General features: G+C 41.4%; 1 protein-coding gene across 1 annotated transcript; it reads right to left on the reverse strand.

Moving 5' to 3' along the window:
* On the reverse strand, window positions 1–24,146 carry SPRYD7 (SPRY domain containing 7). Its single transcript, XM_032150907.2, has 5 exons — window positions 23,787–24,146; window positions 18,182–18,298; window positions 15,077–15,243; window positions 8,990–9,092; window positions 1–2,439 (listed from the first exon to the last, which is right to left on the reverse strand). The coding sequence occupies exons 1-5, from the start codon at window positions 23,890–23,892 to the stop codon at window positions 2,342–2,344; spliced, it is 591 nt and encodes a 196-aa protein (XP_032006798.1). The 5' UTR covers window positions 23,893–24,146; the 3' UTR covers window positions 1–2,341.
* Between the last annotated feature and the right edge of the window lie 801 nt (window positions 24,147–24,947).

Below are 24,947 nucleotides of genomic sequence, written 5' to 3' on the forward strand. Positions count from 1 at the left end.
TAACGATAGCAAACAGTAGTCACTTTAATTTGCTTTCCCAAGTAAGCACATTCTTTACAAATTAAAATTATGATAGAAAGCCAGACAAAATGCATAATACATACATAGCTAAATTTCATATACCTTCAGAAGTAAAATTTGAGATTTATGTAAATAAATGTTACTCAAGTATATCTATGTTTTCAAAGCATATTGTCACATTTTTGTTTGCCGAATAAACAATAAAAAAGGATTTTACACGATTCTCTGAGCCTATGGGTCAAAAATAGCCCATCATAAATCCTTAGAAAATTTACAGTAGGCAAATAATTCTCTACTGAACAGCAGTTCTCAAACTGATTTGGTGGGTCTGGGGTGGGTTCTGAGAGTGTCCATTTTTAATAAGTTCCAGTGATGCTGATGTTGCCGGTCTGAGGCGCATCATGAGAACCACTTTCTGGCCGGGCACAGTGGCTTACGCCTATAATCCCAGCACTTTGGGAGGCCGAGGGAGGTGGATCATGAGGTCAGGAGTTTGAGACCAGCCTGGCCAACATGGTGAAACCCCATCTCTACTAAAAATACAAAAATTACACGGGCGTGGTGGCAGGCACCTGTAGTCCCAGCTACTCGGGAGGCTGAGGCAAGAGAATCGCTTAAACCTGGGAGGCAGAGGTTGCAGTGAGCTGAGATCGCGCCACTGCACTCTAGCCTGGGTGACAAGGTGAGACTCCGTCTCAAAAAAAAACAAGAAAAAAGAAAAAAGAACACCACTTTCCCTGATGCTTTACCATCCAGGAAACTACACTTATTAAGTGCCTATGATTTTTATTTGTTTATTTTTTTTGAGACAGAGTCTCACTCTGTCGCCTAGGCTGGAGTGCAGTGGGGCAATCTCGGCTCACTGCAAGCTCCGCCTCCCGGGTTCAAGACATTCTCCTGCCTCAGCCTCCAGAGTAGCTAGAACTACAGGTGCCCGCCAACCACACCTGGCTAATTTTTTTTGTATTTTTTTTAGTAGAGACAGGGTTTCACCATGTTAGCCACGATGGTCTCGATCTCCTGACCTTGTGATCCTCCCGCCTCGGCCTCCCAAAGTGCTGGGATTACAGGCGTGAGCCACTGCACCTGGCGCAAGTGCCTATGATTATTAAGGTGTTATATATGTATTACCTTATTTAATAATAGAATCTTATGTCAGTATGATTGCTCCTTTTATAAATGGGAATCTGAGACTTGGAGAGGAGAAAATAGGATGAGCAGCAAAACCACAATTTGGATCTCTTTCTAATTCTAACACCCATGTTTTCCTGAACAATGTACTGTTTCTAGTTGATAAAAGGAGGGAAATGTATGCATCTTTGCCATGCTCATTTGAAAACTAAAGATGTATAGAGTGATTGGTTCAGGTCACAGGGCGTTAACTAAAGGACAGTGATTCTTAAGAACAAGGCAAAGACTCAGGGTCATGAAGGGGATTCACTTATCTCTGAACTGAAATAATCACAGGTGATGTGAATTTAGTGTATAACTAACAAAATAGTTAGAATGTGTTTAATATAGTACGGTATATTCCTTAATTACAATTATTTTATTATTCCTTACAGAAAACATACAAATAAAAGTCCTTAAAAGAATAACCTCATTTAAATGTAAAGCATCATACTATTCTAGATGTCTGCCAGTGTACACTACATTACTAATCAACCACTACTTACTCTGAAATTGAGGTAACACAGCCTGAGGCAACAAAATGCTCTGACAATTACTGAAACGTTTATCTCCTTTCACAAAGCAAATGAAAAGCAATGACATTACATAACAAAATAAGCAATTTAAGTTTTAAGAAAAGTGGCACATGATACAGAAATAGATTGCCAAAAATGAAATTGCCAATAATATAAATTTCTCTCACTTTGTTATATTGTATATAAAAAAGGACACTAAGTGGCAAAATTATCCAACTGCAGACCTCAAATATTTAATGAGGTCTAAACTTCAGAATGACAAAAACACCCACCCAACTCTACATCTCTATCAAAACAAATATATTATGTAAGAAAGAATCCCCTTTAAATATATATATGTATATATAGTCATGTTATACTGTTAATTAAACCCATAATTCTATTTATTTAAATAAGAATTAAATAAACTGACCAAATGCTTATTTTCATTTCACAAAACATAAAGTATTTTAAATCACAACTTCAGAGGGGTATACTGAATACACTGGTTCCTTAGACAGCATCGACAAGCATATTTTTAAGAATATATTTTCATCTATAGGCCAGATAAAGTTTTATTAAATGATGAACATTTTTTAACAGTGCAGAAATACAAGTTTTAAAAACAAATACATTCAGAAGATCTGCTGTTCAAATAATATTTTTTCAAAACCAGGTGGAGGCGTATGATAAAATTCACTGAACTGGCAATCCAAAATTGCACTGTCATCAACTAAAGGATACAAAAAGAAAGAAAATAAATTAGAAGCAAATACTTTAGTTTCAATGAATACATAATTATTAAATAAAATAAACTGTCTCCATAATACTACAATATTAATAGGTAAGAAAAATAAATATATCTGCTGTCCCCGTTACAAAACATAATCCTATGGGTAAAAACAGCCACAATAAAAATCAAAATCTATCTGTCAAAAACATTGGAAGGATATATATAAAAATATTATTAGTAATTCTCTCAAGAGGATGTGAGTATGGGTAATTTTTTTCTTGTTTGCTTATCTGTATTTTCTCAATTTTATATAATTAAGATATATTGCTTTTTAAAAAAATGTTTAACTTTGAAAAAGTATAGATTCACAGAAAGTTGCAAAAATGTTAAGAGTCCAGTGCACCCTTTGTCCAGTTTGCCCCAGTGGTAACATCTTACATGACTACAGCTCAACATCCAAACCAGGAAACTGACATTGGTACACTACTGTGAACTAGACTGCAGGCCTTACTCAGCTTCTAAATGTTTTTACTTGTATTTACTCAAGAGAAATGAATGTGTATATCCAAAGACATATTTTCAAATGTTCACAATAGCTTTATTTGTAATAGCCCCACACTGTAAACAACCCCAATGTCCATCAACTGGTGAAGGATAAAGAAATTGTGAAATATCCACACAATGCTACACTTCTCAGCAATAAAAACTGATGAATTATTGATATATGCTACAGCATAAATGAATCTTCAAATAATTGTGCTGAGTGAAAGAAGCCAGACCAAAAGAAAAGACCATATGATTTTGTTAATATAATACTCTAGAAAATACGGGCTAATCTGTAGTGACAGAAAGCAGATCAGTGGTTGTTTGGTTGGGGCTGGGGTAGGGAGAGGTCAGTAGGATATAAGAGGCAGAAGGAAACCTTTGGGGTGCTGAATATGTTCATTACCTTGACCCTGGTGATGACAAAACAAAACATGACCGTAAAGCAAAGCAAGTAAATAATTAGCACTGCCATCCAATAGTGATTACTCCCCCTGGGTGAGGAATGCAGCTGTGGTGCGGGCTGCATCTGGGCCAAGAAGATGTTCTATTTCTTGATCTAAGTGGTAATAATGTGAATGTTCACTTGATAGCTATTTGTTAAACTGCACATATAAGTTTAATGCACATTAGTATATACTTTATATTTTAGCATAAATGCAGAAAAAAATGTAAATACTGGATTTGACATTCATGAAGTCACCAGTGATTTTAACAAGCGTGGTTTCAATGAGTGGTGTAATGGAAGCTGGATTGGGTTGCAGAACAAACAAACAATAACAATAAAGGTGTCAAATGCTCTACCCCTGAGCTAGTCAAGTAATCTATACAACAAACCCCCCGTGACATCAGTTTACCTGTGTAACAAACCTTCACATGTACCCCTGAACCTAAATGTTAAAAAAAAAAAGAAAGAAAAACAATAAAGATGGCAGATGTAGGTTATTCTAGAAGAAATGTGGCTACCCAGAGAAGGGGAAACACAGGACTAGTGAGGGATGCATGCCCAAAGAAGGGCATTTGGGATGGGACTTAGAATGTTTATAAGCACTGAAGAGGGAGGCCCGTGACATGAAATATTGATGAAATAACGGACAAAGTGACGTTTCAGAGTTGGGGAGTTTGGAACCCAGACTACAGATAGAGTGTTTGCAACATGCAGAGCAACACTTCTGAGATGAGATGGAAAGAAGGCAGGATTGGACTTGAAGAGAGGGAAGCTGGAGTTCACTTGTGATTGCCTGTTTTTTTGTAAAGTAGAAGGCAAGGCATTTTCAGAGGATAAACAGAGAATGCAAGAAGCACAGAATGCACAGACATGCACAAAGAATTGCTGAAAATTATTGAGAGCTCAGATTAGGCTAGAAGTCATAACTTTGTTTTTGTTTTGTTTTGTTTTTTTTTTTTTTGAGACAGAGTCTCGCTCTGTCACCCAGGCTGGAGTACAGTGGCAAGATCTCAGCTCACTGCAAGCTCTGCCTCCTGGGTTCACGCTATTCTCCTGCCCCAGCCTCCCGAGTAGCTGGGACCACAGGCGCCCGGCACCACGCCCTGCTAATTTTTTGTATTTTTAGTAGAGACGGGGTTTCACCCTGTTAGCCAGGATGGTCTCGATCTCCTGACCTCGTGATCCGCCTGCCTCGGCCTCCCAAAGTGCTGGGATTACAGCGTGTGAGCCACTGCGCCCAGCCAGGAAGTCATAACTTTGTAACCACACTTCTTCAATGTTATGCAGTCTTTTTCTTTCCATAGGTTGAGTGTAAGAAGAGACAAAACGAATAACTGGATGGATCAAGGATTAGGGATGGAAGATAAAAGGGTGAAGGGATTTAAGTTTTATCTTTATCTTTGATAGGATCAGGCTATTAAAATACCTGGTTTAATTGGACTGATTTATGAGTTCAATTTATGAAATATAATTTAGTATCTATAACCTTAGTACATTACAAATAATGCCGAATAAAAGAAACAGTTTAGAGCATTAAACTTATTTGCTACAGTTAACCTGTATAACTGTCACTCTACTGATATTTATTTTATTTCTCAGGCTAACCTATTTCAAATATCAAGCTAAATTTCCATTTACTCAAGTAAATAAAGGAATTGCTTTTAGGCTTACCCAATATGCAATACTAAATTGAGTTTTAAAACACACATTTACATGCAAGGACACAGAAGGTAAAATGACTGAAAAGTAATTTAGGAGAAAAGAAGGCTAATGAAAACCTTAAACTAAAAGGTAATCACAAGCTTTGGCTATTATCATATTATTTATATTTGTTATTGTATAATTCTGACATCCCAGTTTGTCACCATTGATACTGCTATTTTTATTTTATTATTTTAATTTTATTTTGCTTTTGAGACAGGGTCTTACTCTGGTGCCAAGGCTGGAGTGCAGTGGCACGATCACTGCTCACAGGAGACTTCATCTCCCAGGCTCAAGAGATCCTCTGAGCTCAGCCTCCCAAGTAGCTGGGACTACAGGCACGCACAACCACACCTGGATAATTTTAAAATTTTTTGTTGAGACGTGTTCTCACTATGTTGCTCAAGGCTGGTCTTCAACTCCTGGACTTGAGCAACCCTCTTACCTCAGCCTCCCAAAGTGCTGGGATTACAGGCATGAGTCACTGCATCAGTGCTGCTTTTATAGTAAACTACAAAAAATTTAATTAGTTTTTTTTTTTTTTTTTTTTTTTTGAGATGGAGTCTTGCTCTGTCACCCAGGCTAGAGCACAGTGGTGTGATCTCGGCTCACTGCAACCTCTGCCTCCTGGGTTCAAGTGATTCTCCGCCTCCCCCTCCCAAGTAGTTGCGATTACAGGTGTGTGCCACCACGCCCGGTTTCACCATATTGGCCAGGCTAGTCTTGGACTCCAGACCTCAAGTGACCTACCTGTCTTGGCCTCCCAAACTGCTGGGATTACAGGCATGAGCCACCGTGCCTGGCCTAATTAGTTATTTTTCTTTCTTTTTCTTTCTTTTCTTTTTTTTCGTGGAGACGAAGTCTTGCTCTGTCGCCCAGGCTGGAGTGCAATGGCATGATCTCGGCTCACTGCAACCTCCATCTCCCGGGTTCAAGCGATTTTCCTGTCTCAGCCTCCCATGTAATTTGGATTACAGGAGTGCGCTACCACATCTGGCTAATTTTTTGTATTTTTAGTAGAGATGAGGTTTCACCATGTTGTCCAGGCTGGTCTCAAACACCTGACATCAAGTGATCCACCGGCTTCGGCCTCCCAAAGTGTTGGGATTATAGGTGTGAGCCACCGTGCCAGTCCTAATTAGTTCTTATTATAACCCAAATTTAAGAACTTAAATGAGAAAATATTTTTAGACTTACTAAAACTACAGGCAGAAAAATCATATACCTATTTAAAGCTGATAATATAAAATAGGCTGGACATGGTGGCTCATGCCTGTAATCTCAGCACTTTGAGAGGCCGAGGTGGGCAGATCACTTGAGCTCAGGAGTTTGAGATCAGCCTGGCCAACATGGTGAAACCCCGTCTCTAGTAAAAATAGAAAAGTTGGCCAGGCGCTCATACCTGTAATCCCAGCACTTTGGAAGGCCAAGGCGGGCAGAACACAAGGTCAAGAGATCAAGACCATCCTGGCCAACATGGTGAAACCCCATCTCTACTGAAAATAAAAACATTAGCTGGGTGTGGTGGTGCACACCTGTAGTCCCATCTACTCAGGAGGCTGAGGCAGGAGAATCGCTTGAACCCGGGAGGCGGAGGTGTCAGTGAGCCAAGATCGCGCCACTGCACTCCAGTCTGGCGATGGAGCAAGACTGTCTCAAAAAAACAAAACAAAACAATACAAAAAAACCCAAAAGTTAGCTGGGCATGGTGATACACACCTCTAATCCCAGCTACTCTGGAAGCTGAGGCACGAGAATAGCTTGAACCCAGGAGGTGGAGGCAGCAGTGAGCGAAGATCACAACACTGCACTCCAGTCTGGGTGAGAGTGAGACTCTGTCCCAAAAAAAAAAAAAAAAGTTGATAGTATACAAAATAAAGCAGAATGGATTGATAAAGACATTGTGGTTATGTTTTTCTAAAAAAAAAAAAAAGAGAGAGAGACCTTTTTTTGAGATACAAATAAAACATTTATGAATAAAATTATATATTATCTGGCATTTGCCTCAAAATAACCCAAGGAGGGTAAGTGAAGAACAATAGCAGCATTGGGGGTGGGGGAGTGTAGATGAAACCCGATTGGTTACAAGTTGATAATTGTTTGAAGCTGGCTGATGGGTATATGAGGGTTTATTATACTATTCTTTTTACTTCTGTACATGTTTGGAATTTTCTATAATAAAAATTAAGGTAGGCCGGATGCGGTGGTTCACGCCTGTAATCCCAATAGCGGTGCACACTTGTAGTCCCAGCCACTGGGGTGGCTGAGGTGGGAGGATTGCTTGAACCCAGGAGTTTGAGGCTGCAGTGAGCTGTGATCAGGTCACTGTACTCCAGCCTGGGGGACACAGCAAGACTGTCACAAAACAAAACAAAACAAAACAAAACAAAACAAAACAACAAAAATTTAAAGTAATTAAGTGGTATAGAGTCATCTCTTAAGTAGCCCAAGTCTTGGAGGGATACACTTGTATAGAAATAATAGCACTTATACATATGAGACTATCAAAGCAAAACAATCAGTATGAAACTATTCTAAGTCACTATTTCCCTCAGAAGAGGGTTAACATTTAGGGAATTTTGTAAAGGTTATTAATGTGTAGTCTACATAAAATTCCCATCTCTAATTCCAAAATATTATTTATAATTATGTTTCCTGGTCATGCAATTATTCCCAATAACTTGCAGAAAAAGTTTTCTAAATTCAGTAAAGCTTTTTGAAACTTCCTAAAACATAAAACTACATGTTGAAAAAGGGAGTACAGTTATTGCATATTTAAGTATAATCATTGTATTTAGCAAGTTTATTTTAATACATAGGGAACAGAAACTATCCTTAATCCTGCAAAGTGGGATTGTAATATCCTACTGACTACATTCCATATAAAAAGGTCCTTATGGCTGGGCGCGGTGACTTATGCCTGTAATCCCAGCACTTTGGGAGGCCGAGGCGGGCGGATCACGAGGTCAGGAGATCGAGACCACAGTGAAACCCCGTCTCTACTAAAAATACAAAACAATTAGCCGGGCGTGGTGGCGGGCGCCTGTAGTCCCAGCTACTTGGAGAGGCTGAGGCAGGAGAATGGCGTGAACCCGGGAGGCGGAGCTTGCAGTGAGCCGAGATTGCGCCACTGCACTCCAGCCTGGGCGACAGAGCGAGACTCCGTCTCAAAAAAAAAAAAAAAAAAAAAGTAGCCAGGCATGGTGGCAGGCACCTGTAATCCCAGCTACTTGCGAGGCTGAGGCAGGAGAATCACTTGAACCCAGGAGGCAGAGGTTGCAGTGATCCGAGATCGTGCCCCTGCACTCCAGCCTGGGTGACAGAGTGACACTCTGTTTCAAACAATAAATAAATAAATACAATAAAAAGTTCCTTATTAACAATGTGTCCAGATTTCTAGATGATAGCTATAAAAGTAACATACATGCTGATATGGTTTGGCTGTGTCCCCACCCAAATCTCATCTTGAATTATAGTTCCCATTATCCCCATGTGTTGTGGAGGGACCCAGTGGGAGGTAATTGAATCATGGGGGTGGTTACACTCATGCTGTTCTTGTAATAGTAAGCGAGTTCTCACAAGATCTGATGGTTTCATAAGGGGCTTTCCCCAACTTCGCTCAATCTTCTCCTTCCTATTGCCATGTGAAGAAGGATGTGTTTGCTTCCCCTTCTGCCATGATTGTAAGTTTCCTGAGGCCTCCCCAGCTCTGTGGAACTGTGAATCAATTAAACCTCTTTCCTTTATAAAGTACCCAGTCTTGGGTATGTCTTTATAGCAGCATGAAAACAGACTGATACACACGCCAAACAAAAGTTAATATATATGTAATAATACATTAGAACTATTTTAGCTTACCATAAACAACTGGATACACTGTCCCTCGTATACCTGATGCTGGACAATGCATGTTTTTTCCATTCAAGTATACATTTAATTCGACATGGTCATAAGTAATACCCTAGAAAGGAAAAAACAGAAATGTTCCATAAAAGCTGAGCCATCAGAAAGCATTGACTGGGAAGTATGGAAACACAAAAAGCTAAGCATAGGTTGACAACAATTTTCATTAAGGGTTGACAATTTGGTAGAATGCTACTTGAACTGAGCTAAAAAAATTAGTAGTGATTATGAGGGGGGATAAAGTCAGGTAACATCCCAAGAGTCCACATTACAGGTAAAACAAAGCCAACAGTTTAAATCCTAGAATTATATTTGTATAATCTGGATTTTATATTTTGAATGCTAAGATAATATAAGTACTACATACCATGAATAGAGAAACCTTTTACACTCATACAGAAAACGCTGCTCTTTCTCTACAGAATTTGATCTAAAGAAGGAAAAACAATGAGGTTTTTTTCGCTGTCAGGACTTACTACCTGTCACTGTTTTCAAATTATGAAGAAACATCTCTATACAATTTATTTCCAGGAAGAAATAACACATTTCTACATCTCCTTACCTTGGTTTCAAATGTGTCAAGTGTATTATCAAGGAAAAGCTGGTGTTTACAACTGAATAAAATTGGCAATTAGTTTCAAGTTAAAAAACAGAAAAATAATAGCTCAAATGATTTAAAAACACTGTAATAAAATTACTCGGTACACTATTGATGGAAAAAAATCACAATTAGTGATATTAATAATTATTGTTAAAAGGCTAGAAAAGACTTAGCCCATGTTATATACCAATAGTGCTACTATTCTAGGCAGTTCATATTTACTCATTTAATCCTCACAACAAGACAGTATTACTATCCCCATTTTACAGATGAGGTAGCTAAAGCACAGAAAGATTGAGTAATTTACCTAAGGTTGCACAGCTAGGAAGTGGAAAAGCTGTGATTTAAATCCATGCAGTATGGTTTCAGAATACTTGCTCTTAATCACAATACCTCTCTCTAAATCACCATGCCTCTCTTTAAACACTTGCTCTTAATCACCATATCTCTCTTTAAAACTTGATACAATAGCTACTAACTGATAACAAAAAGAGATCTTTCCCTTGAAAGACAGCAGAGATCTTTCAATAGAGAAGTCATCATAGACCAAGAAGCAAACCACTTCAAGGATTTCAGGATTTCTGACTGCGGATACATTCTATCAAGTTAAAAGCTTTTTAGAGGTAAAAAAAAAAAACATTTTATAGATCATCTTAGTCTTAATTCTCTCTCTTTACAAGCAAGACAGCAAAAGCCCAGAGAAGCTAATGTGGTAAGTGGTTATGAAAGATTCTCAATTCTTAGCAAAGCCAGGGTTAACTTAAACAATTATTAATAATTAAGGAATATTGAGAAAGATAAATAGTACATAGACTGCCTTTGTTTCGCTTTAGTTTGTGTCTTTAGATAATAGTGATAAAGCTAACTGATGGCTGGGATTCACTTTTCTAATGAAAAAGTCTGTTTTCATTTTAAAAAACAAAAACTTAATAACATAAAAAAGAAAGTATGTTACTCTCATTATGGGACTACCAGAAATCTAGCAGTTCAGATTAGTGAGGTTGTAATCCAGGCAGTTTCATCCCCCAGTGGCCGATTGCAAACAAACAAGTTGTTTTTTTTTTTTTTTTTTTTTTTTTTTTTGAGACAGAGTCTCGTTCTGTCACCTGGGCTGTAGTGCAATGGCATGATCTTGGCTCACTGCAACCTCCGCTTCCCGGGTTCAGGAGATTCTCCTGCCTTAGCCTGCCGAGTAGCTGGGATTACAGGCGCCCGCTACCATGCCTGGCTAATTTTTGTATTTTTAGTAGAGATGGGGTTTCACCATGTTGGCCAGGCTGGTCTTGAACTCCTGACCTCAAATGATCTGCCCGCCTCGGCCTCCCAAAGTGCGGAGATTACAGGTGTCAGCCACTGCGCCCAGCCTCAAACAAGCAAGTTTTAAACCCAAGCCTGCAGTAGCAAAATCCCAGTACCAAAGAAGTGAGGAAAGATGTGAGAAGTCCCACCCTCAGTATAGTTTAGTTCAAGTATTTTCTTTCCTTTTTTTTTTTTAATTTTGAGACTGGGTCTCACTCTGTCACCCAGGCTGCAGTGCAGTGGTGCGATCTTGGCTCAGTGTGATACGCCCGCCTCAGCCTCCCGAAGTGCTGGGATTATAGGTGTGTGTCACTGTGATGGGCCGGTTTAAGTATTTTCTAACCTAATCTATTCTATGATGAAGAAACTGGGTTTGATTCTGCCAAAATGATAGCAAAATATACTGTGTGTTCTATGTCTTTATTAATAATTGTGTGCAGGTTAGTGAACAGATTTTGAAATTAGACTGCTTCAGGTATGACCTTGGCTTTTGTTTTTGTTTTTGAGACAAGGTCTTGCTCTGTGGCCCAGGCTGGGTGGAGTGCAGCGGCAGGATCATGGCTCACTGCCGCCTTTATCTCCCGGGCTGAAGCAGTTCTCCCACCTCAGCCTTCCAAGTAGCTACAACTACAGGGGCATGCCACTATGCCCGGCTAATTTTCTTTTTAAATTTTATTTATTTATTTATTTGTAGAGATGGGGTCTCACTATGTCTCCCAGGCTGGTCTCAAATTCCTGAGCTCAAGGGATCCTTCTGCCTTGGCCTCTCAAAGGGCTAGGATTACAAGCATGAGCCATAGTATCTGGCTGAGCTATATAGTTTTGTAATTAACTCACATAAGAAGTTACTTAACTTCTCTTAATCTGTAAAATGGGGATAATAATACTACTACCGTACGGGTGCGGTGGCTCACGCCTGTAATCTCAGTACTTTGGGAGGCCGAGGTGGGTAGATCACCTGAGGTCAGGAGTTCCAGACCAGCCTGGCCAACATGGCGAAACCCTGTCTCTACTAAAAACACAAAAAGATTAGCTGGGAGTGGTGGCAGGCGCCTGTAATTGTAGCTACTCAGGAGGCTGAGGCAGGAGAACCGCTTGAACTCGGGAGGTGAAGGTTGTAGTGAGCCGAGATTGCATCATTGTACTTCAGCCTGGGCAACAAGAGCAAAACTCCTTCTCAAAAAAAAAAAAAATAATAATAATAATACCTACTTCAAAGGGCCATTATGAGCATTAAACAATTTAATCCTTGCCGGGCACTTAGAACAGTGCCCATAATAAATGCTTAGGTCTGGGCACGGTGGCTCATGCCTGTAATCCCAGCACTTTGGGAGGCCAAGGTGGGCGGATCACGAGGTCAGGAGTTCGAGACCAGCCTGTCCAATATGGTGAAACCCTATCTCTACTAAAAAATACAAAAATTAGCCAGGCGTGGTAGCATGCACCTGTAGTCCCAGCTGCTAGAGAGGCTGAGATGGGAGAATCGCTTGAATCCTGGAGGTGGAGGTTGCAGTGAGCCGAGATGGCGCCACTGCAATCCAGTCTGGGCAACAGAGTGAGACTCCATCTCAGTAAATAAATAAATAAATAAATAAATAAATAAATAAATAAATGCTTAGAAGTGTTCGTTATTGTTATTATTACATAGAATGTTTATAAGACTTCTCTAAAATTAAACTGATAAATACATGTTAAAATGAAATTTGTGCTTTTCACAATTATATGTATAAGGAGAAAGTAGGCCAGGCGCGGTGGCTCACGCCTGTAATCCCAGCACTTTGGGAGGCCGAGGCGGGCAGATCACGAGGTCAGGAGTTGGAGACCATCCTGGCTAACACAGTGAAAACCTGTCTCTAGTAAAAAACGAAAAAAATTAGCCAGGCGTGGTGGTGGGCGCCTGTAGTCACAGCTACTCAGGAGGCTGAGGCAGGAGTATGGCCTGAACCCAGGAGGTGGAGCTTGCAGTGAGCCAAGATAGCACCACTGCACTCCAGCCTGGGCGACAGAGCGAGTCGCCATCTCGGAAAAAAAAAAAAAAAAAAAAAGGAGAAAGTGAGCATAAACTGTTTCATGTATGTCTTTCTAGTTCTGTAGCAGCAGGCCGTGCTGTACTGGGTGATTATCATATGAATATAATCATATAATCATTTGGTTAGATGTTCACAGCTTATTTTTCTTGATTTCTCCTCAGAGAATGGTACATGACTTAATATTCTAAACACATGAGAATGCTTTTCCTGTCTTATAATTCATTCTACTTATTCCATGCCACTGTTAACAATTTGGTAAAATTTGTTCTCCAGTGTTTGAACTAGTTAAAATGGCAGGGTAATGTTTTTCTTTTCTTGGCTCTGCATGTATTTCATAGTTTTAGTTCTCCTTTTATGAGAATGAGCTCATATGAAAACTCGAAGTCTAATTTAACAACATTGACAGACTAAAAGTGGCATTCTTCAGTCTGTCACATTGTGCTATCAGACATTACAATGAATGAAATGAGATAGGAAGGCAGGTAGAAGTTTCAGTTCATCAACAAAGAAAAACATTTGTTACTGATTATCCTTTCTTATGTTTTAATTTCATCTTTTAGGGTAAACAGGTTGACAGCATCAACTTGACTTCAGGATTCTCTTTCAAGAAATCACCATTTGAATAAGGATGTTCCATATTATGGGCATCTGGCAATGATCTACAAATACAGAACCAACTATTCAAAAAGAATGGGAAAAAGCAGATTTTTTAAATGGCTTATGCCTTTCATCTCCTTTTTTTCTTTAGTCAATTCTGGAAAAAAAAAAACTTCCAACAATTAAAAACTTACAGTTGTTCATATTTTTTAAATTGCAAAAAAGAGAAGGAAGATCAGGCCGTAATTAAAAATCTTAATTTCCACACCTTTCTTCATTCTTTCTAAAATACTGTACCTTTTCATAATTAATTAACCTGGATTTCTCTTATCTGTATCATCTTATTAGAAACTTCCTCTCATTATTCATGGATTCCTCTCAACTTCATATCAGAATTGAGAAGCCAAGGTTCGGTGTACAAGGGCACCTCGGCTGAAGGCGACTCTAGGACTCTGTTCTCAATCAATAGCCTGACCTCTGCATAGGGAGGGGTTTTGGATAATGCAGTGTGGGAGGAAGTATCTGGAAAAGACAGAAAGAAATCTTTGGATTACATTTTCAATGTGAGAGCTTTGTAAAGAGTTAAATATAGTCAGTTAGGAGTAAAAAACAGAAAAGTCTTAGTAACGTGTAACTTTTACTATCCTCTGCTTTCTAAAAAAAAACTTTTCTACAATCAAGTTTTAGGATTTTGAGTTCTGTTCTCTGAAGAGTTTAATTAGGTTAAGTTTAATGAAGATGAACATTTCTGATAAAATGCTGTAATTCTCTAACAGCATTTCATAACAAACTAAGAAATAAACGTGTGGCTAGGCACGGTGGCTCACGCCTGTAATCACAGCATTTTGGGAGTCCGAGGCAGGTGGATCACTTGAGGTCAGGAGTTCGAGACCAGCCTGGGCAACATGGCGAAACCCCGTCTCTACTAAAAATACAAAAAAATCAGCCAGGCATGGTGGTGTGTGCCTGTAATCCCAGCTACTCGGGAGGCTGAGGCAGGAGTATAGCTTGAACCCGGAGGGCAGAGGTTGTAGTGAGCCAAGATCATGCCACTGCACTACAGCCTAGGTGACAGAGTGAGACTCTAAGAAAAAAAAAAAACCAACAACAACAAGAAATAAATGTGAACATTTTCCCTAAGAGATATCCAGCCTCAAAAATATCTAGTATTTTCTAATATAAGCTTCAGCAAACTTTTAGAATTGTGGGCCAAGTTTTCTCTAATGTGAGAGAAACAGGAACATGTGATCAGCAGACAGCCTGTCATTAATTCTCCAGAGTAGAAATAAGGGTTCACACTGATTTTCCTGGCCAGTGGCAGCTCTAAAAAGAGGGGGCAGTTGAGTAGGGCGCAACATCTACACCAAGTGCTCTCCTGGAAAATGCACCATCTCATTAGATCCAATCCCATTGCTTTGGAATTCAAACCACAAACTCCCAGACAAAGCTGTAGATACTAAAAGCAGTTCAAGTTTAGTGGTTTACAGTGGAAAGCAACTCCACGAGGGAACTCACCACCACATCTCCTTCCTGCGGAAGACTGTTTGCTGGCAGCCTATTTTTCTCTTCATTGTTGTGGTAAAGGGCTCCATCATTTCTCATCACCAGACTGTGCACATCTCGGCCAAGAGGAATCTGATTCAAGTTAACCTTCTGAGTTGCAACACCAATACCCCAGATTCCTAAAAATATAATAGTTTAAATGCCCTCAAAATCTGAAGACTATAACCATAGAGTTATTATAAAAGGGAGTATAAACTTTTTAAAGGAAGTGCTGTATTATCATTAAATTGTGTTCTATTACTCTTTTTTAAAAATCTTCTTTTAAAAGTAGTTTGCACCAGCCCAGGCAACATGCCCAAAACCTGTCTCTACAAAAAATACAAAAATTAGCTGGGCATGGGAGCATGTGCCTGTAACCCCAGCTACTCAGGAGGCTGAGGTAGGATTGTTTGAGCCAGGAAAGTTGAGGTTGCAGTGATCCATGATCATTCCACTGCACTCCAGCCTGAGCGACAGAGCCAGACCCTGTCTCAATAAATAAAATAAAATAAAATAAAATAAAATAAAATAAAATAAAAGTAGTTTGCAAACTATACCATGTTCTCCACAGATGTAGTGCAGCCTAGGAGATAAGAGAGTGGGCCCTGGAATCGTGCAAATGAGGATTAAATCTTGACTCTGCTACATTATCTTGCGCAAATTACCTAACCTCTCTTTGTTCTCTTATCTGTGAACTGAGGATTCTAACAGTACTCACCTCACAAGGTTATGAATAGATACAACAAGATAATCCAAGTAAAGCACTTGGAACAGTGTAAGTACTCCACAACATGAGTAAGTAAAGCACACAATAAGTATTCAGAAAATGTTAGCTGTCATCATCATCATTATTATTCTCTCAAAAAGATTTTTAAAAAGCTACACATTGAATTTAAATGGCCTGGAGTTCAATTTCAAGCTCTCCCTCTGAAAAGTGGGAATATACTGTCTTCAGTTGTTACATCTACAATGAGTGACAAACAATATATACCATAAGCAATATCATGGAGAGGAGAAATTAACAATAAGGTGTAAAATCATTTTCTTACCCAGTATTTTAAGCCACCACACCCAGCTCATTTTTCTTTTCTCTGTAGAGATGGGGTTGTGCTATGTTGCCCAGGCTGGTCTCAAACTCCTGGCCTTGAGCAATCCTCCTGCCTCAGCCTCCCGAAGCGCTGGAATTACAGGTGTAAGCCACCATGCCCCATTGAAAATCATTATTTAAAACTAATTTAGAGCTAGACATGTGGCTTGAGCCTGTAGTCTCAGCTACCGGGAAGGCTGTGGCAGGAGTATTGCTTGAGCCTAGAAGCTCAAGGCTGCACTGAGCTATAATCATGCCACTGCACTCCAGCCTGGGTGACAGAGCAAGACCCCATCTATAAATAAATAAATAAATAAAACTAATTTAGAAAATAAGCCCTAGGGGGAAATTTCATCTCATTCAAGGCTAGTCAAGTAATAGTAAGATTCATTTATTCCACTCTCATTTTCCTATTCTCTACCCACATTACTGATGCGGTATTTCACTAGAAGTTTATTTACAATATAGCTTGGTTTTTTTTGTTTTTGTTTTTTTGAGACAGTCTTGTACTGTTGCCCAGGCTGGAGTGCAGTGGCATGATCTCGGCTCACTGTAACCTCTGCCTCCTGGGTTAAAGCGATTCTCCTGCCTCAGCCTCCCAAGTAGCTGGGATTACAGGCACCCACCACTACGCCTGGCTAATTTTTTGTACTTTTAGTAGAAACGGGGTTTCACTATGTTGGCCAGGCTGGTCTCAAATGCCTGACCTCGTGATCCACCCCCTTGGCCTCCCAAAGTGCTGGATTACAGGTGTGAGCCACCACGCCCAGCCACTTTTTTTTTTGAGATGGAGTCTCACTCTGTTGCCCAGGCTGCAGTGCAGTGGCACAATCTCTGCTCACTGCAGCCTCTGCCTTCCGGGTTCAGGCAATTCTCCTGCCTTAGCCTCCCGAGTAACTGGGACTACGGGTGCCCACCACAATGCCTGGATGATTTTTGTATCTTTAGTAGAGATGGGTTTCACCATGTTGGCCAGGCTGGTCTTGAACCCCTGACCTCAGATGATCTGCCCACTTCGGCCTCCCAAAGTGTTGGGATTACAGGCGTGAGCCACTATGCCCGACGACTTTACAATAAAGCTTTTATTTTAAAAGTTTTCCCATATACAATACAGGCAGAGTTAACTAACCTATTATAATCACACAGAATTGCTTTACAGTTCAAGAAACTCCATAAATTTTAAAAAGAGAAATATAGACTGCAGACTTCTATCTGAATTCTGAATTTGATGACTGCTTCAAAACACTGAATCAGGGTATCTTAATAATTGAGTTAAGAGAAAAACTCTGGCTCATGCCTGTAATCCCCACTTTGGGAGGCCGAGGAGGGCAGATCACGAGATCAGGAGTTTGAGATCAGCCTGACCAACATGGTGAAACCTCTGTCTCTACTGAAAATACAAAAATTAGCCAGGCGTGGTGGTGTGTGCCTGTAATCCCAGCTACTCAAGAGGCTGAGGCAGGAGAATCGCTTGAACCCGGGAGGCGGAGGTTGCAGTGAGCCAAGATCGCGCCACTGCACTCCAGCCTGGGCGACAGAGCAAGACTCCGTCTCAGAAAAGAAAAAAAAAAAGAAAAACTCAGAATCAATAGATTGACTTTAATCCTAAAATAAATAGCAAGAGTATATGCTGCTTATATGTTTGACCTCATATGCTTGACCAAACAAGAGGGTTCATCTGGATCCCATTAAAAATACTAGTGCCTTATATTTATCCAGCATGTCTTGTCTGAAAACACTTTCATACATAGAGTTCCTGTGAGGCAGAAAGGGCAGCTCCTGTAATACCCATTTTATAGATGAGAAAACTGAACCTAATTTAACTAAATTAACTAATTTACCCAGGATCACACAATAAGAGGTGGAAGACCCAGATCTTCTAAGAGTTTGGTGCTTTTATATTACCTTCTGAATCTTTTTTATGTGTTACAAATTACTCTTAATATTTAGAACAATTAGGACTTTTAATAGTAAAGTACCATTATACCAACCTGTGGACTGGATTTTGAATTCAAAATAGCTTTTGTTTTGATGTAAAGGTGCGCTGGCTAAACACCCTCCTGTTCCACATATTCTTCTTCCATTCTTTACAATAACGACATCTGTTCCTAAACAAAAAATGCAGACACTATGTAAAGTTTTGTATTTTCTTTCCTTTTCTTTTCTTTTTTTTTTTTTTGAGACGGAGTCTTGCTCTGTCACCCAGGCTGGAGTGCAGTGGCACGATCTCGGCTCACTGCAACCTCCACCTCCTGGGTTCAAGCAATTCTCCTGCCTCAGCCTCCCAAGTAGCTGGGACTACAGGCGTGCACCACCACACCCAGCTAAAGTTTTATATTTTTAGTAGAGATGGGAGTTTCACCATATTGGTCAGGCTGGTCTTGAATTCCTGACCTCGTGATCCGCCCACCTTGGCCTCCCAAAATTCTGGGGTTATAGGCGTGAACCACCGTGCCCGGCCAAGTTTTGTATTTTCTTTTTTTTTTTTTTTTTTTTTTGGAGTGCAGTGGCGCAATCTCGGCTCACTGCAAGCTCCGCCTCCTGAGTTCACGCCATTCTCCTGCCTCAGCCTCTCCGAGTAGCTGGGACTACAGGCGCCCGCCACCACGCCCGGCTAATTTTTTGTATTTTTAGTAGAGACGGGGTTTCACCGTGGTCTCGATCTCCTGACCTCGTGATCCGCCCGCCTCGGCCTCCCAAAGTGCCGGGATTACAAGCGTGAGCCACCGCGCCCGGCCTGTATTTTCAATCCAACAATCAGGATTAATTTGTTCAGTTCTAACTCAGTCCACAAAAAATAGGGACCCTGTAAGTACTTTGAAATATAACTGAATTATTTTAAATATTTAATTCACTACTTTTTCCTAAGAGAACACTTATAAGTAATATTCATTTGTATGTATAAGTTTTAATTAAGCACTCTGGGTACAGTGGTTCATACCTGTAATCCCAGCACTTTGGGAGGCCAAGGTGGGCAGACTGCCTGAGCGCAGGAAGTTGAGACCACCCTAGGCAACCTTGCAAAACCCCATCTCTACAAAAAATACAAAAATTAGCCAGTGTGGCGGCATAAGCCTGTAGTCCCAGCTACTTGAGAGGCTGAGGTGGGAGGATCACTTGAGCCTGGGAGGCGGAGGTTGCAGTGAACTGAGATTGCACCACTGCGCTCTGGCCTGGGCGAGAGAAGTAAGTTTTAATTAAGCAGTTTCAAGTAAACTGTAATAACTCTGAATTATATTGAACGTTTAAAACACTTTTAAGGTAGAAATAGACTAACTCCTTTAATTTTTAGCCAGGAAACCAATTTGATGATTTCATAAATTTCTTAATTTAAACCAAAACATAAACACAAGAGACTTTGGTAAACTGGTAGCTTTCAATTCTATTCAAATGAATTAAAACAATTTACTAAAAGCCACCTGAATACCTACTAAATACAAGCTACTATACTTGTGCATTAGTCATGTAAGAACTGAAGAGTACAAGGAATATGAAAAAGAACACACATCTATGTTGAAATACCTGACAGTGACAAACTGCTAACTTTAGGATCTTAAAACGTTTATTAAGATAGCTACTTCAATCACACTGCAAATATGTAAATAAGGTTTTAACATTCTTACATGCACTTTATTCTCGTGGAAAATTTTTATTTTAGATGAAACGACATCTATAGATGACAGTGAGAAAGAGAGACACTGTCTCCTGATGTGATCCTAGTACCAATTTGATTTAGGAAAACGTATATCAGAGAATATACATAATTCTAACATGTAAGAATACACAGAATTACATAATTCTAATATGTAAGAAATAGCCCATACACCAATGCATATAACTCCCAATACTTGTGGCCACTACCACCACTTTGCTGGCAATAACTGTACCAGCCAAGCAGATCTGAATATTAGAACTGTGTGGGACTCTTCCAGAAGGGGTTAAATAAAATTAGGTCATAGTAACAAAAGGTTGAATTAACAGTTAAACAAAATTATTTGGGACAAATACATAAGAGAAATGCAAATTTTTCAGATTCTAACACAATTCTAAACTGGTTAAGAGATGCTCTCCCTTAAAAAAGGCAAAACTGAGATCCTATTGTATGATTACTGAAAATTCATTAGCATCCTTTTTTTTCTAATTAAAAAAGTTAACCAATAAATTCTGGGAAAGTACCTCTATAAATAATTTTCATCTGGCTACTCCATATACCTCTAGTAGTTTCAACTGGAGAGCATCCTCCTTGATGGCAAAGACCATGCAGTGCTTGGCATCAAGCAGCTGCTCATCAAATAACTGATAAAGGATGAATTAATATGCTGTGCTAAGCACTTTGTAGTGGACATGCAGTATCTGTTCTCCCTTTCCCGACAGACTTCCCTCTGGAGATCAAAACAGCTGCAAGAAAGCTGACTCAATCTCTGCTTCAGTTGTACAACATTTGATCTAGGTTAAGGCAATCAGTGCCCTCCACATTTCTTGGCCACAGTAACTGAGTCAAGAACTGCTACATGACCTAATCAACTACAATCAGAATCTCAGGACTTTTGCAGAGCACAATGGGATAAAACACTCTTGGCCAGGCGAGGTGGCTAACACCTGTCTAATCCCAGCTCTTTGGAAGGCTAAGGCAGGTGGATTACTTGAGGTCAGGAGTTCAAGACCAGCCTGGCCAACATGGTGAAACCCCCATCTCTACTAAAATACAAAAATTAGCCAGGCATGGTGGTGGGCGCCTGTAGTCCCAGCTACTCAGGAGGCTGAGACAGGAGAATTAATTGAACCCAGGAGGCAGAGGTTGCAGTGAGCTGAGATCGGGCCACTGCACTCCAGCCTGGGCGACAAAGCGAGATTCCCTCTCAAAAAAAAAAAAAAAAAAAGAGAGGCTGAGGCAGGAGAATGGCGTGAACCCGGGAGGCGGAGCTTGCAGTGAGCCGAGATTGCGCCACTGCACTCCGGCCTGGGCGACAGAGCGAGACTCCGTCTCAAAAAAAAAAAAAAAAAACGTGAACCCGGGGGGCGGAGCTTGCAGTGAGCCGAGAGCCCCCCCCCCCCCCCGCGGGGGGGCAAAAGAGCGACCCCCCAAAAAAAAAAAAAAAAAAAAAAAAAAAAAAAGAATATTCAGGGTGTTTATGAATCATTAGGGAATCATTTTAAGCTTATCCCATTTCTCTTAAGTAAACAGATGGTTTTAGAATCTGTACTTTTAATGATTGGTACTGCTTAGACAGTCAAGGCAAATTTGAGTACAGCCAGAATGCCACATAAACATAGCCACAGAGGATGTTTTAAGAAACATAAATTTCCAAATGAGCGGTATCCCTTTCAAAGTAGCTACTTTGGAAGTCATTTGTTTCTAAAATGTCAATTCACAATTAAAAGCCAAAGATATGGCATCAATGATAATACTTAGAAAAATTATGCCAAAGAAAATTCCAAAAGAGGAATTCCAAAGTGGTTTTAAGTAATACAACATTACTTTGTATTATAAGTGACAACCCTGAGAGATAATCACTTGAAGTATACAGACAATTTTGTTAAAAAAAAAAAGCAATCACATTTTTTAGGTTATTTAATATAATAATCTTTCACACAACCAAATCCATGTGTTTCTATTTTCAAGCCAAGATCAATTCATGCTTGAAACATGTTCTTCTAACTCAACAACCCTTTTCTTTCATTTTATTCAGGTTCTCAAATCAGGCTCCTCTGTGATTGAATAATTTAAGTTTATAGAAAGACAGGCTAAGAAAAAACTTCCTGGCCGGGCACGGTGGCTCATGCCTGTAATCCCAGCACTTTGGGAGGCTGAGGCAGGCAGATCACAAGGTCAGTTCGAGACCAGCCTGACCAACATGGTGAAACCCTGTCTCTACTAAAAATACAAAAATTAGCCGGGTGTGGTGGTGGGCGCCTGTAATCCCAGCTACTCAAGATGCTGAGGCAGGAGAATCGCTTGAACCCAGGAGGCGGAGGTTGCAGTGAGCCGAGATTGCGCCACAGCACTCCAGCCTGGGCAACAATAGTGAAACTCTGTCTCAAAAAAAGAAAAAAGAAAAAACTTCCATGCAGTTAGAAAATTTGGAGATGACATTACTCTATTTCATCCAATTAGTAGCTAACAGTTGCTGGACAGCTTTGGAGAAATAAAACATAGTGGAATAAGTATATCTGACCAGCTCTTCCTGGAGGAAACAGATGCCAGAGAAAAGGAATGCCCCAAAGAGCAGACTGCAGTAATTCAAGAGTCTAACAGTAAAGACAGGAAGAAGTGCTGCAGTTGATCATGAGTTTCAGGAACTATGTATGGTTGTCCTTCACTATATTCTCAGCACTTATAACAATGCCTGCCACCTGATAGTTGCTTAATAAATATCACTTCAGTAAATGAGTAACTGAAATGGAAATATTTTCTGAGGAAAACTATAGGATTTGAACTCCATCGTCTATAAATGATGACGGATAAAAAATAATTTAAAGATTATTTATGCATTAAGGTTCTGTACTACATTTGGGAGATCTAAGAATTAAAAGTAAATACACACGTACAAGGTGGTTATATAATTATCACATTTAGTATGTGTTATACAAAAATATAGTGGGCAGAGTGTTTCCAGAATTAAAAGGAAACTGGGCGAGAGAGTTTTACCATAAATATTAAGAAGTGCCTTTTTATTTCAATGCACTGTCCTTTAAACAATCAGAAATGTGTAAAAAATCAAAAGTGCAGAAGTACAGTTAGAATAAAATAATCCACAAAAAGACAGTACTCTAACTGAAATAATTATATTGGGAAATCTCTCCTTCTAGAACCACATTCCAGAAGCATGAAACTACCTGGGAAAAGTCTAAGAACAGAAATAATAAGGTGGTGAAAGAGGCTATGATGGGAGAGGAATAATGTTAGATAAATTATATGGATTTGGAATTAAAAGGATAAAGCAAGATGCAAAGGAGCAAAGTGCTATTTTATTTTGCAACAGTTTGACCTGTTGGGAAAAGGCCAGTCAGATGAAATTACAGCACCTCTCACAATGACTAAGGAGTCGGGCAATGGGAGGTTTTAGTTGAAATGGCAAGTTCTGACCTGAGATGCGACTTCAGACTTCTGCAGTCTGCCTTGTTTTGACTTTAGGAGATGAGAGGAAAATTACTTCCAGTAATATAGGATTCAATCTATAAATGATGGGGCTCAAGAGACAGGACCGACAGTCAGGGCAGGAGGAGGAGCAAGCGCGGACCTAGAAGCATTCTGAAAATGTGTAGGTTTTGATTGGGGCGCGCCAGAAGGGCACTCTCCGCCCCCTCGCCTGAGGACGTGTGACATCTCCGGAGGAAGCCTCGGAGATTCCTGTGAAAATGGGAGGTCCACACGCCCACTCGCGATGACAGAGAGAGGGCTGCGCAGCCTTAAACACAGAACCGGGCCCAGGTGGAGTCCGCCGGCTTCTGGAGAGATCTGCGAGACGAAATGGTGTCGGGGCAGCGTCGCCGGCGCGGCGGGGCAGCGTGGGGACCCGCTGACCCTGCAGGTCCCCCTGCCTGCCGCGCCCGGCCCCCGCGAGCCCTTGGGTCTGGGGAAGGGAGGGCCCTTACCCATGTGCTGCGTGTCCAGCTGCACGGCCGGCATCTCCTTCAGAGGGATGTGGCCAGTCCCGCCGTCTCTGCAGCACCGCAGGCAGCACAACACCGAGGTGGCCATCGCGCGGGGACCACCGACTCCGCCGCCGTCCCTAGACCGAGGCGACACCGCCCCCCGCCGCTCAGCTCCGTCTCCTGACCCCGCCCGAGCTCTGGACTTGTCTGTGTGGAGCTCGGAGGCCGGTACAGCGACACTCTTGGCCGGGAGGGCGCAATGCAGGCTGAGGTTAGGCTGGCCTGCGAGGAAGACGCGGAGAATCAAGGGGCCGGGGAGGTATCTGACAGGGCTAGCGGCCCGGCTGGGCCGGGGAGACGGGTGGGGCTACGGCGCGCGGAGGCGTGGCAAGGGGGCGTGGCGTGGCAAGGGGCGTGGCGTGGCGGGCCTGCGGATGAGGGACGGCGTGCGCCTGCGCACCAGCTGGTTTTTCCTCCTTGGGCGGTTTCGCGCACGCCCCCAGCGCTGACAGGTGAGTGGGGCTGTCTGTCCCTCAGTACTCTCAGGGGTTTTCCTATGCAGAATTTTAAAACGCAGCACCCCTTGGTCCTGGGCTCGACATTATTTCTAGGGACGGATTGACAGAAGCGAATCCGTTTGGGGGAAGGGGAGCTAAAGGAAATGACTTCCGAGGTTTCCCTCCGCGGGCCCAGGTTGAGCAGGCTTTGCCACGACGGAGAGCCCCCGTCTCCCTGGCGTGGCTGGTTTCCCTCACATGCTAAATAGACTCACGAGGGCCCCAGGAGTAATGCCTGTTAGTGACTGCACTGTGGATGTGCACCGGGGCTCACGCGGGCCCTAATGCATTTTCGGTGCAGAGACGCACCCTACCTGGCCCATCGGGCTGCGCGGTCCGGGGCGCGCGGGAGGCCGCCCTGGGAGCAGACGGCAGGGGGCGGGGGTCGGGGGCGATTCTTGACCTGCCTCTTCCAAGCTCCCCCTGTCTGGTGCACTGAGGTTTCCGAGGAATGTGATGGGAACCCAGGAGGCTGCGGGAAGTCTGCTGGGTCCCGAGGGAAGCTTTCGGCTCCTACCGTTCGCTCCTTCCTGCTTCCACACAGGAGGCTGTCACCTGTCATCTCCTTCGCCACTTAGATCATCCTTCCGTGGTAGATTTTACA

Source organism: Hylobates moloch, unplaced genomic scaffold (genome assembly GCF_009828535.3).
Source record: "Hylobates moloch isolate HMO894 unplaced genomic scaffold, HMol_V3 SCAFFOLD_4, whole genome shotgun sequence".
Classification (NCBI taxonomy): Eukaryota; Metazoa; Chordata; class Mammalia; order Primates; family Hylobatidae; genus Hylobates; species Hylobates moloch.